The sequence below is a fragment of the Sciurus vulgaris genome, assembly GCF_902686455.1.
Source record: "Sciurus vulgaris genome assembly, chromosome: 4".
NCBI lineage: Eukaryota > Metazoa > Chordata > Mammalia > Rodentia > Sciuridae > Sciurus > Sciurus vulgaris.
In genome coordinates this window covers 85455989-85467995 of record NC_136464.1, presented here as the reverse complement: position 1 = coordinate 85467995, position 12007 = coordinate 85455989, and the positions used below count along the sequence as shown (strand labels likewise).

Below are 12007 nucleotides of genomic sequence, written 5' to 3'. Positions count from 1 at the left end.
CTCCAACTTCCAGAGGCAGATGGCTTCATGGCTTCACTTCCTTGATTTGACCCTATCCCCTATTTCTACACTAACTACCTGTCCTTAATTCTGGCTTCAACATATGGCAGAAGAGTGCAGCAGAGGGAAATGACTCACATTAAGAGCCGAAAGCACAGAGAGACTCCACTCACCAGATTCAAAATATATAACCCAAAGACAAAGAAGGAGACCCCATCTCCTCCAGCCACACCTTACCCACCTTCAGTTACCACTATTAAGCCCATCAGGAGATTAATTCACTGACTGGGTTAAGACTCTCACAACTCAATCATTTCTCCTCTGAACCTTCTTGCATTGTCTAGCATATGAGCTTTTGGTGAACACCTAATATCCAAACCATAACCTAGGACAATTTAATATCCATATGTAAAAGAATGATGTTGGTTTGCTACTTCCTAACAGTCACAAAATTTAACTCAAAATGGATTAAATAGCTGAATTTAAGAAATATAACCTTATAAGTCCTAGGAGGATGCAAATGTATAAATCTTCATGAACTTGATTTATACAACTGTTTCTAAGATATAGCACAAAAAATACAGCCAAAGGAAAAATAAATACATTGGACTTCATAAAAATTTAGGATTTTATTCTCTAAAGGACACTATTTAAAAAGTTGAAACACAGCTTCAGGATAAAAAAAAATGTCTGTAAATCATATTTCACAAGGATCTAATCTTCACAATATATTAAAGAACTTTTACAACTCAATAAGAAGACAAATACCCAGATTAAAATAGATTTGAATAGACATTTCTCCAAAGAAGATATGTAGATGGCTACTTAAGCACTTGAAAAGATGTTTAGTGTCATTAGTCATTAGTGGAATGCATATCAAATGACAATGTTGTACAACTATTCACATTAGGGTAACTACAATCAAAGGATGCAATAACAAGTCTTGGCAGGGATGTACAGAAAGTTGAACCTGTCTGACTATTGGGAAAGCACCCAATTTGGAAAAAAATTCTGCCTGGCTCTTCAAGAATTAAACCCATCATATTGAAGCCAGAATAGGGGACAGGCAGTTAGTGTAGAAATAGGGGATTGGGTCAGATTGAGGAAATGGAGGCCATGAAGGCCATCTGCTTCTGGAAGTTGGAGATTGCCCTGGGAGAATGGAATGTCAAGGACCTGGAGAGCTCATTGATTACCAAATTCACCTGCCCTTGTCAGGGACTACAGGCAAGGAGATGCTAATTAATGTCTCATGGGCACTTACCTGTCTGAATCACCTTGGCCCTGCCCCTGCCCATAGCTTCTCACTTTATGCAAAACTGAGCCTAATCCTGTAGGCAGGAAGGAAAGAGATAAGGGAAAAAGAATGGGAGAAAAAAACCTATAAAAAGGACAAGATTTGGTCATCCTATGGATTCTGCCTTTGGGTTCCCTTCTTCCACCTGGGGGGAAGTTTGCTTTTACTTTTCTTTAATAAAGTTGTGTGTCGGTGTGCTTCTCTGGCACTATACTTCAACACCTGAGGAAGCAGGACTCATCACCGGTAAAAGGCGGTATCAATATGACCAAATGATACTATTCCTAGGTCCACATCAAATAAGTGAAAATCTGTGTCTAAACAAAAACTTTTACATGAAAGTTCATAGAACAATTACTACAGTCCAAATGTGGACACAGTGCAAAAGTTTGTTAACTGCTATTTTAATGTTTAAACTAAATGTGAAACATTTATCACATGAAATATTATTCAGTAATAAAAAGAAAATGAAAACATGATTCATACTACAACATGGATGAAACTTTAAAAAAATGCACAGCATAAAAAGCCAGACCAAAAAGGCTCACATATTTACCTCATGTACATATATATCTGCATGACTGATATGATCCTACAATATGTACAATCAGAAAAATGAGAAATTATCCTCTGCTTATGTATGATTTATCAAAATGAATGAAGTGTATTATACTGTCATATACAACAAACTAGAACAAATAAAAAAATAGAAGGAATAAAGAGGTTCACATAAAATAAATTTCCTTTTTAATAAAATGCCAAGATTAGATAAATCTATAGACATACAAAGGAGAGACATGGTCACAAGAATATGGGAAAGAAGAAAACGTGCAGTGATAGATAAGGAATACAGGGTTCTCTGGTGGGTGATAAAAATGCTCTGTGATAATGGCTCTATGGGATGCATAATTTAATACTTTAATCAATTGAATCATAAACTTTAGAAAGATAAATGTTTTGCTACATGAATTATAAATTAATGAAAAAATCAAAGTGGAAATAGTGGCTGGATTTCAAGGAAAACCACACTAAAGGAGAGCAGTGTAATTGGACTAGTCATCAATCCACAGTGTGGTATGGAGGGAAATGGAAGACTAAATATCACGTCTTCTCTTTTACAAACTGACCTCCGGCTTATGTTCCCAAAAGCCTAACTCCAACCAGATTTCAGATTACAAGAAAGCTGAAAGTGCAGTTGGTTTTCTACAAGGGAAGGAGAAACAGAAGGGTAGAACTTAGTTCTGGAGTGAAATTCTAGAATATCTCTGCCAACTCTTAATGTCTTGCTATTCTTTCCTTTGTCACGATGCCCAATAAATTACTGTCAAGCAAGAAGTAATATGACAAACCTTTATTTTTCACCAGATTTTATGACTCTATTATAATACAATTAGTTCTGTACTCAGTGATACTTATTTGTCTATGTGTGTTCCTTCCATTGGAGAATGAAAAGATGATCATGAATTGTAGGAGGTTGCAATCTACTTAGTCATATGGGAGAAAAAGTGTTACAAATATCAAGTTTTTAAGTTGTGTAGGCTGTGGGAACTTGGAGGGAAATCATTTCAGCTGAAGATCATAAATTTAGAGAACAAAAAATAAATTACATTAGTGGGTATTTTCAATTTTTCATTAGCTAACTAGTTACATCAGCAAAGGACAGTTTATTGTTGTTGTTGTTTAATGCAGGTGCCTAGACCTAATCGAAGAGTTAGTATGTTAGAATCTGTCTCATAGGATCTAATGGGAGGGTCTTAGTAACCTTTATACCTGAAAATGTTCCCCAAATGTTTCTAATGTTCATTGATATATAGAGTTCACTCCTGTAAATAGTCTCCTGGGGAACAAAGACCATGCTTTACTCTCGGTCTTTTGGACCCAAGTCCAGAGGTGATTTCAAATAGAGGTTCACAGCTCTAGCTCATATCATTCACACTTCACATCTATTTCTTAGGCACAATTACAGGTGCATGTTTTATCTGTTTGTGTGCACAGGTAAAAATATCTTGCTCATTCTCTAATCATAAGAGTCAATTGTATCAAGGATGGTGACCATAAATTACTCCTTAATAATTTAATTACTAAATAGGTAATTGCAAAATTCTTATCTATCCTATCAAATTTTGTAGAGGTACACTATTGATTAGGTTTATTTTTTCACCTGAGTCTGAGCATCTGTTTACCTTATTAATATCGTTAACTTCCATATTTTGATGCAAGACATTTTATGGGAACCTGTCATTAACAGTGTGAAAACTAATTGCAAGTTGTATTAATTTTTTCCCACAAACACCTCAGAAGTAAAACATATGCTAATAAAGAACAGATAATTTTATCCATATATCTGCGAAGACAGATGGAAGGTACCAAAGACATGAAATTTCAATTCACTGGAGTACTGTAGGGAACATTCCTCAAGCTTATCTGACAGCAGTTGCTGATGCCATGGTCTAAGTAAGCAAGACCAGTCTGGACAGAGAAACTGAGGTAAAGGTAAAGACTTGCCATAGATTGAAGGTCTTTGCAGCTGCTGAGGCTGAATTAGGAGCTGAGGGGAGGCCTTGCTTATCAAGCATCCCAGCAAGCTGTGATGTGAGCTCACCTCATGCTGTATGCTGGAGCTTACCATCCCCCCAGTCCTTTGTCTTAGACCTGTTGCTGGACAGAATTACTTAGGCATACTTGGTTTGTTTACAATAACTTGACATATAGTGCACCTATAGGCTTATTCTGTTATGCTTTGACAAGAGTGCTAACCTGATTGGATAATGTGCCTATATATGTCCTGTACAATCCTAAGTAAAATTAGATCTGTGCCTTCAGAGCCTGGTCTCCGATATCTGAGTGTGCATTAGGTAGGCATCATACGTCCTCACCCTCAGCAGACCCCTGTCTCCAAACATCTACAGATAATCCTGTTTCTAATATGATAGGTAATCTATTCAGATTTGATTTAGAGTTATTTGTACCTGTATGATATTTCATTAAAAAATAGGCTCGGGGCGACGGCGGCGGCGGCGGCTCTCGTAGGCGGTTCCGGTCCTGTATCTCGGGGCGGCGGCGGCTCATGGCGGCGACCGAGCTGCGAGGAGTGGTGGGGCCGGGCCCGGCAGCCATTGCAGCTCCTGGCGGCGGCGGCGCAGGTCCCCCAGTGGTGGGAGGAGGCGGCGGCCGCGGAGACGCGGGGCCCGGCTCCGGGGTCGCGTCAGGGACGGTGGCCACGGCAGCTGCGGGCGGCCAGGGCCCGGGGGCCGGGGGAGTGGCGACGGCTGGCCCAACCCCTGCGCCGCCGGCTGGGGGCTCGGGCGGCTCGGGCGCTGGGGGTTCGGGCTCGGCTCGAGAGGGCTGGCTCTTCAAATGGACCAATTATATCAAAGGCTACCAGCGGCGGTGGTTCGTGCTGAGCAACGGGCTCTTGAGCTACTACAGGTCAAAGGCAGAAATGAGACATACCTGCCGTGGAACTATTAACCTCGCCACAGCCAACATCACTGTGGAGGACTCCTGCAACTTTATCATTTCCAATGGGGGCGCTCAGACCTACCATCTGAAGGCTAGCTCAGAAGTGGAACGGCAGCGCTGGGTGACAGCCCTGGAGTTGGCCAAGGCCAAGGCTGTGAAGATGCTGGCAGAATCAGATGAATCAGGAGATGAAGAGTCTGTCTCACAAACTGACAAGACTGAACTGCAGAACACCCTCCGGACCCTCTCCAGCAAAGTGGAGGACCTGAGTACCTGCAATGACTTGATAGCCAAGCATGGCACAGCCCTGCAGCGTTCCCTCAGTGAGCTGGAGTCCCTGAAGTTGCCTGCTGAGAGCAATGAAAAGATCAAACAGGTCAATGAGCGAGCCACACTCTTTAGGATAACATCCAATGCCATGATCAATGCCTGCAGAGACTTTCTCATGTTAGCCCAGACCCACAGTAAAAAGTGGCAGAAGTCACTGCAGTATGAAAGAGACCAGCGTATCCGACTGGAAGAAACCCTTGAGCAGCTGGCAAAGCAGCACAACCACCTGGAGAGGGCCTTCCGGGGAGCCACAGTGCTGCCTGCGAACACTCCTGGCAGCGCAGGTTCTGGTAAAGATCAGTGTTGCTCTGGGAAAGGAGACATGAGTGATGAAGATGATGAGAATGAATTTTTTGATGCACCAGAGATCATCACCATGCCTGAAAATTTGGGCCACAAACGTACTGGCAGCAACATCAGTGGAGCCAGCAGTGACATTAGCCTTGATGAACAGTACAAGCATCAGCTGGAAGAGACGAAGAAGGAAAAGAGAACTAGAATACCATACAAGCCAAACTATAGCCTCAATTTATGGAGTATCATGAAGAACTGCATTGGAAAAGAACTCTCTAAGATCCCCATGCCGGTGAACTTTAATGAGCCCTTATCCATGCTTCAGCGCCTTACTGAAGATCTGGAATACCATGAGCTATTAGACCGAGCCGCAAAATGTGAGAACTCTCTAGAACAGCTCTGTTATGTTGCAGCTTTTACCGTGTCCTCCTACTCCACTCCTGTCTTCCGTACCAGCAAGCCATTCAACCCACTCCTTGGGGAGACCTTCGAGCTGGACCGACTAGAGGAGAATGGGTACCGATCCCTCTGTGAGCAGGTGAGTCATCATCCCTCCGCTGCAGCTCATCATGCCGAGTCCAAAAATGGCTGGACGCTGCGTCAGGAAATCAAAATCACCAGCAAGTTTCGAGGCAAATACCTCTCCATTATGCCCCTTGGTACCATCCACTGTATTTTCCATGCAACTGGGCATCACTACACTTGGAAAAAAGTTACTACAACAGTGCACAACATTATTGTGGGCAAGTTGTGGATAGATCAGTCTGGTGAAATTGACATTATAAATCACAAGACAGGAGACAAGTGTAATCTTAAATTTGTTCCTTATAGCTACTTCTCTAGGGACGTAGCAAGAAAGGTGACAGGGGAAGTGACAGATCCATCAGGAAAAGTTCATTTTGCCCTTGTGGGAACTTGGGATGAGAAAATGGATTGTTTCAAAATACAACCAGCCGTTGGGGAAAATGGGGGTGATGCTTGACAGAGAGTCCACGAAGCAGAGGAAAGCAGGGTCATGCTATGGAAAAGGAATCCTTTACCGAAGAATGCAGAAAATATGTACTACTTTTCAGAGCTGGCTCTGACTCTCAACGCCTGGGAAGGCGGCACTGCACCCACAGACAGCTGGTTACGGCCTGACCAGAGACTGATGGAAAATGGGCGCTGGGATGAAGCCAATGCTGAGAAGCAGCGCCTGGAGGAAAAACAAAGACTTTCCAGAAAAAAGAGAGAAGCAGAAGCTATGAAAGCCACGGAAGATGGCACGCCATATGATCCTTATAAGGCACTGTGGTTTGAGCGGAAGAAGGACCCTGTGACCAAGGAGTTAACCCATATTTATAGGGGTGAATATTGGGAGTGCAAAGAAAAGCAGGACTGGAACTCATGCCCAGACATTTTTTGAAGCGCCAGTAACACAAAGGAAGAGGATCAAACGGAGAAGAGGACAGAGGATGTGCAGGAAAGCTGGCAGTTGTGACTCTTACCAAGTGCTTTCCTCAAGTTTGTCTGTCTTAACCAATCATTTTTTCCAAATCAATCACCAGAAGCAGACACCAGTGGTGGTGATTGGCTGGTTGCCTTAGCTGATTGATGCTGAAATCGATGTACTAGATACCTTGTAAGGGAGAGGTTTAGTGGCTGAAAGTTAGTGTTATTTCACTTCTACAAAGTCAAGTATTCTTGGCTCTTCTTCCTCCCTCTGCCCCATTTAAGGTGATGTCATTCACCCTCCCCTTGTAGTATCCTGCTCAGCCAAGATCTGCGTAAACTTGTGATTCATGAGCATTTTGGTGCTGTTCAGAGCAAGAACTGATTTAAAGTTCCTTTAAAAAGAAACACGTAAGACTTAACCAGCAGAGACATGGAGAGTGATTGCAGTGGAGCTTAGGCCTGACATTGCGAAAGGTGTTCACCCCTGGGGTTGGTTTAATGGGGCGTTGCGCACAGATAACAGGTATTAGAACACCTGCGAGTGATTGTTCTGTAGGGCTGGAATTTTCAGTTACCTTCTTGGAAGTTTCTATCTTCACTCACGTGAAACACCCCTCTGCTGTTCTCCATCTTCTTGGCAGCAACTGGAGGCCACTTTGGTGGTTGGTAAAAGAGTCACATTATCCTCATAACGGGGTTTTACAGACTTCCTCAGGCAGAGAACTTCTGAGAACACAGGCAGGATGGAAAAAGACTGCTGGCCACTCTTACCTTCCCGGTTACTCCTCACCCGCTTCCTTCATTGCCTTTTAGCTTCTCTCTCCCGGCACAATACCAATTTGGGCCTGTGCCCCAGGCTGGAGCAAATCATTGCCTGTCCCCTTCCGGTATACTTCAGAATTCGAGAGAAGTTAATCTGGAACAAAGCGTTTTCACCATCTCTCAAGCCCCATGGACTGGAGCCACCTCTGGAATAATGTGTTAAATATCTGTATATTATATATATGTAGAGAAAATTCTAATTTTTTTGTTTGACTTTCCTCCTTCCCATTAAGAATCTTGGTTTTTAATATCACTTGTCTCCCTGGGACTCTCTTGGACATGAGTTGATGTGGATTGGCATCCCTTTCCTTTCCATCTTCTAAGAGGCAGATTTGAAACCCGAGTGGGATCACGTCTAGCAGTTACTGAGCAGGGAGTCTGTCCATGGTTTGTATCTTGGGGTGCCCACTGCTGTCTGGGCTCTGCTCTCCTTATTACCTGACTCTTGAAAATGAAATCCTAATCTCTTTCTTGCCACTTTTGTTTCTTTTGTTAGGAAGAGTATGGGTAGAAAATCAGGAGGGTAATTTCCTGTTTACTCCTGCCTCTGTCCAGCACATAGGCTAAATCCCAAAAGAACTTTCTTCCTAGGATATGGGGCTGAAAGCACCATCAAGTGGGGTGGATCAGCGAACTGTGCCCGTTGGGTCCTGGCTTCCTTCTTATTGTATGTTCTGTATTTGTTTTAGTTGTCTTGTTCAGAAATCTCCCCTGTGCATCCCACCCTTGGTTGAGGATCACAAATTGAGGTGCCTTCCTTGTATGCTTTTTGTTAGTGTTTTTTGTTTTTGTTCCTTAACTGCTGAGCCTCAGCCAGTGTGGGTCCTGGGGGGGAGACTATCATTCCAGAGGAAGCCATCCCTCCAGGGAAATTGGATTTTACTGGGTAAATTAGTACTTTAATCCTTCCCCACCATCCCTCCTTGCTGTGATAAACATGAGAGAGGAGGGACTCATTGCTGGAGGAATGTTCTCCTAAGAATGCTTTTCCCAGCACAAGCAGAGGTTATGCTAGGGCTTCTTTCAAGCAGGCCTGTGAAAGCAGGAACCTCATCTGGGGCTTTGGATAGGGTGTGAATTCCCCAACTAAATTGAACTTCCTGCTTTATCCCCCCTTTTCCTCCTCTACCATCTACACTACATTTCTGGCTTGATCCCCAGATTCCTGCTAATGGAAGCAGCTTAGAGTCCTTCAGGTGGAATAAAGTCACATGAAAATGAAACAAAAAAAAAAAAATATTCATCCTTTTTGGTTCTTAAATGTATGGCTAAAAATCTCAAGCTAAATGCAGTTAATTATTTTAATTCTTTAAAAAAATATTTTAAAGCAGTGTAATTCACACTGTTATGAAACCAGCTGGGATGATGGTACATAACTGAGGGGAAAGGAAATATATAGTGCATTTTTACTGAGCCATGAAGAATGAAATTATTGCCCTTGTTGGTAAATGGGTGGATCTGGAGAATATCATGCTAAGTGAAATTGGCCAGACTCAGGAAATCAAGTGTTGAAGTTTCTCCCATATGTAGAAGCTAGAACAAATAAGGGAGGAGCAATTAAAAGAAAGAAATTAAAGGTGTCAAATAGGTATAGAAATAGGTAGAGAAATAGGTGAAGAACTCAAACTATCACTATTTGCTGATGACATGATTACATATTTAGAAGATCCAAAAATTTCAACCAAAACTTTCTAGAATAAGTGAATTCAACAAAGTATCAGGATATTAACTTAATACACATAAATCAAACACATTCCTATACATCAGTGATGAATCCACTGAAAAAGAAATTAAGAAATCTACCCCATTCACAGTAGCCCAAAAACAAATAAAATGATTGGGAGTCAATCTAACAAAAGAGGTAAAAGACCTCTACAATGAAAACTACAGAGCATGACAGAAAGAAATTGAAGAAGACCTTAGAAGATGAAAGACTTCATCTGTTCCTGGATAGACAGAATTAATTTTGTCAAAATGGCCATACTACCAAAAGCATTATGCAAATTTAATGCAATTCCTATTTAAAATGCCAATGACATTTTTCATAAAACTAAGAAAAGCAATTGTGAATTTCATCTGGAAAAATAAGCAAAGCAATTCCTAGCAAAAAATAAAAAAAAAAAAGGAAGCATCACAATACCAGACTTTAAACTATACTGTAGAGCAATAGTAACAAAAACAGCATGGTATTGGCACCAAAACATATGCATAGACCAATAGAAGAGTAGAAGACACAGAGTCAAACCTAAATAAATACAGTTATCTCATATTAGACAATGGTACCAAAACATTACTGGAGAAAAGATAACTTATTCAACAAATGGTGCTGGGAAAAAAATTGAAAAATTATGTAACAAAATGAAGTTAAACCTCTATCTCTCACTCCACAGGAAACTCAACTCAATGTGGATCAAAGACTTAGGCACTAGAACAGACACCCTGTGAGTACTAGAAGAAAAAGCAAACCCAAATCTTGACCATATCTGCCTAGGATCTGACTTGCTTAAAAAGACTACTAAAGCACAAGAAGTTAAATCAAGAAGCAATATATGAGATGGACTCAAAGTAAAAATATTTTTCTCTGCAAAAGAAACAATCAATAATGTGAAGAGAGAGTCTACAGATTGGGAGAAAATCTTTATCACATGTACCTCAGATAAAGCATTATTCTATAGGATATATAAAGAACTCAAAAATCTTAACTCCAAAAAACCAAATAACCCAATTAAAAAATGGGATAAGGAACTGAACAACTGAACAACTGAACAACTTTTTCACAGAAGAAAAAATACAATTGATCCACAAACACATGAAAAAAAATGTTCGACATCTTTAGAATTTAGAGAAATGAAAATAAAACATACTCTAAAATTTTATCTCACTCTAGTCAGGTTGGCAATTATCAAGAATACAAGCAATAATAAGATTTGGCAAGAATGTGGGGGAAAAGGTACACTCATACTTTGCTGGTGGGTCTGCCAATTGGTGCAGTCTGGAAAAGCAGTATGGAAATTCCTCAGAAAACTTGGAATGTAAACACCAATTGACCCAGTCATTCCACTCCTTGGTTTATGCTTAAAGGACTTAAAATAAGCATACTACAATGATCAAGCCACATTAATATTTATAGCAGCTCAACTCACAATCGCCAAACTATGAAACTAACATAGGCATCTTTCAACAGATGAATGGAGAAAGAAATTGTTGTATATATACAGAGTGGAATATTATTCAGTCATAAAGAAGAATGAAATTATGGTATTTGCTGGTAAATGAATGTAGTTGGAGAATATCATGCTATGCAAAATGTCAATCCCCCCCCAAAAAAAACCCAAATGCCAAATTATTTCTCTGATATGCTGAGGCTAATTCATAACAAGCACTAGGGAAGAATAGAATTACTTTAGATTAGGTTGAGGGGAATGAAGAGAGGGGCTGGGGTACTGAGGTAGAAAGGATAGAGTGAAACAGGAATTATTTACCTCATGTACATATATAACTGCATGATCATTGTGATCCTACAACATGTAGAATCAGAAAAATGAGAAATTATACTGCATTTATGTATGATTTATCAAAATGCATAGATGCATTCTACTGTCATGTAAAATTAATTAGAACAAATTAAAAAGAATTTAAAGTAGGTGGAAGGGGGAATCCCATGAAAACAGAAGGGAGATCAATGGAGCAGAAGAAGAGATTAAAGAAGAGAGAGAACTGATGGAATGTAACTGACCTATGTATGCTATATAATATATGAGTGTACTACAGTAGTCTCACCTTTATATATATTTCAAAAGCAATAATTTTAAATAACTATAAATAAAGAGCATTATATTAGAGGAATGGGAAAAGGCAAGAGTGGAAGGAAAGAGAAAGTTCTGGGGACTGAAGTGGAGCCAATTTTATTTCATGTATATATGGTTATATAAAAACAATATTCCCATATTATGTAGAACTATAGTGCATTACTAACAACATCAAAAATTTCTTCTAAGCTTGTGATTATTTCTCTTTCTTCTTATCAATATTGTAGTTTCACTTGCCTTATTTATCCCCTTAATTAAGATTGAGAAGCTATGTACAGTGTGGATGCCTGAAATCCTAGTCATTCTCCAGGTTGAGGCAGAAGGAGTCCAAATTAATATCCTGGGCAATTTAGGGCAAACCTGCCTGAAAATAAATTGGAAATAAAGCCTGGGGCTGTTTTTCAGTTGCAGAGTGCCCTGAGTTCCATCCTAATTACTTTACAAGGCAAAAAAAAAAAAAAAAGATTGAGAGTCACAAATTTAATGATCATTTGAATTTCTTGCAGCTTATTCCTGATATTGGATTTTCTAAGTCATTCAGTTTTTATTATAATATTTA

At 40.3% G+C, this 12007-nt stretch overlaps 1 protein-coding gene across 1 annotated transcript; it reads left to right on the top strand.

Moving 5' to 3' along the window:
- The first annotated feature begins 4302 nt into the window (after window positions 1-4302).
- On the top strand, window positions 4303-8861 carry LOC306658679 (oxysterol-binding protein 1-like). The gene has a single exon (XM_079135849.1). It carries the CDS (start codon window positions 4365-4367, stop codon window positions 6363-6365), a length of 2001 nt encoding a protein of 666 aa, XP_078991975.1. The 5' UTR covers window positions 4303-4364; the 3' UTR covers window positions 6366-8861.
- The last annotated feature ends 3146 nt before the right edge of the window (window positions 8862-12007 follow it).

Excerpts from the sequence above, each read along its gene's own strand:
- LOC306658679 (XM_079135849.1), top strand. The coding sequence starts at position 4,365 with ATGGCGGCGACCGAGCTGCGAGGAGTGGTGGGGCCGGGCCCGGCAGCC.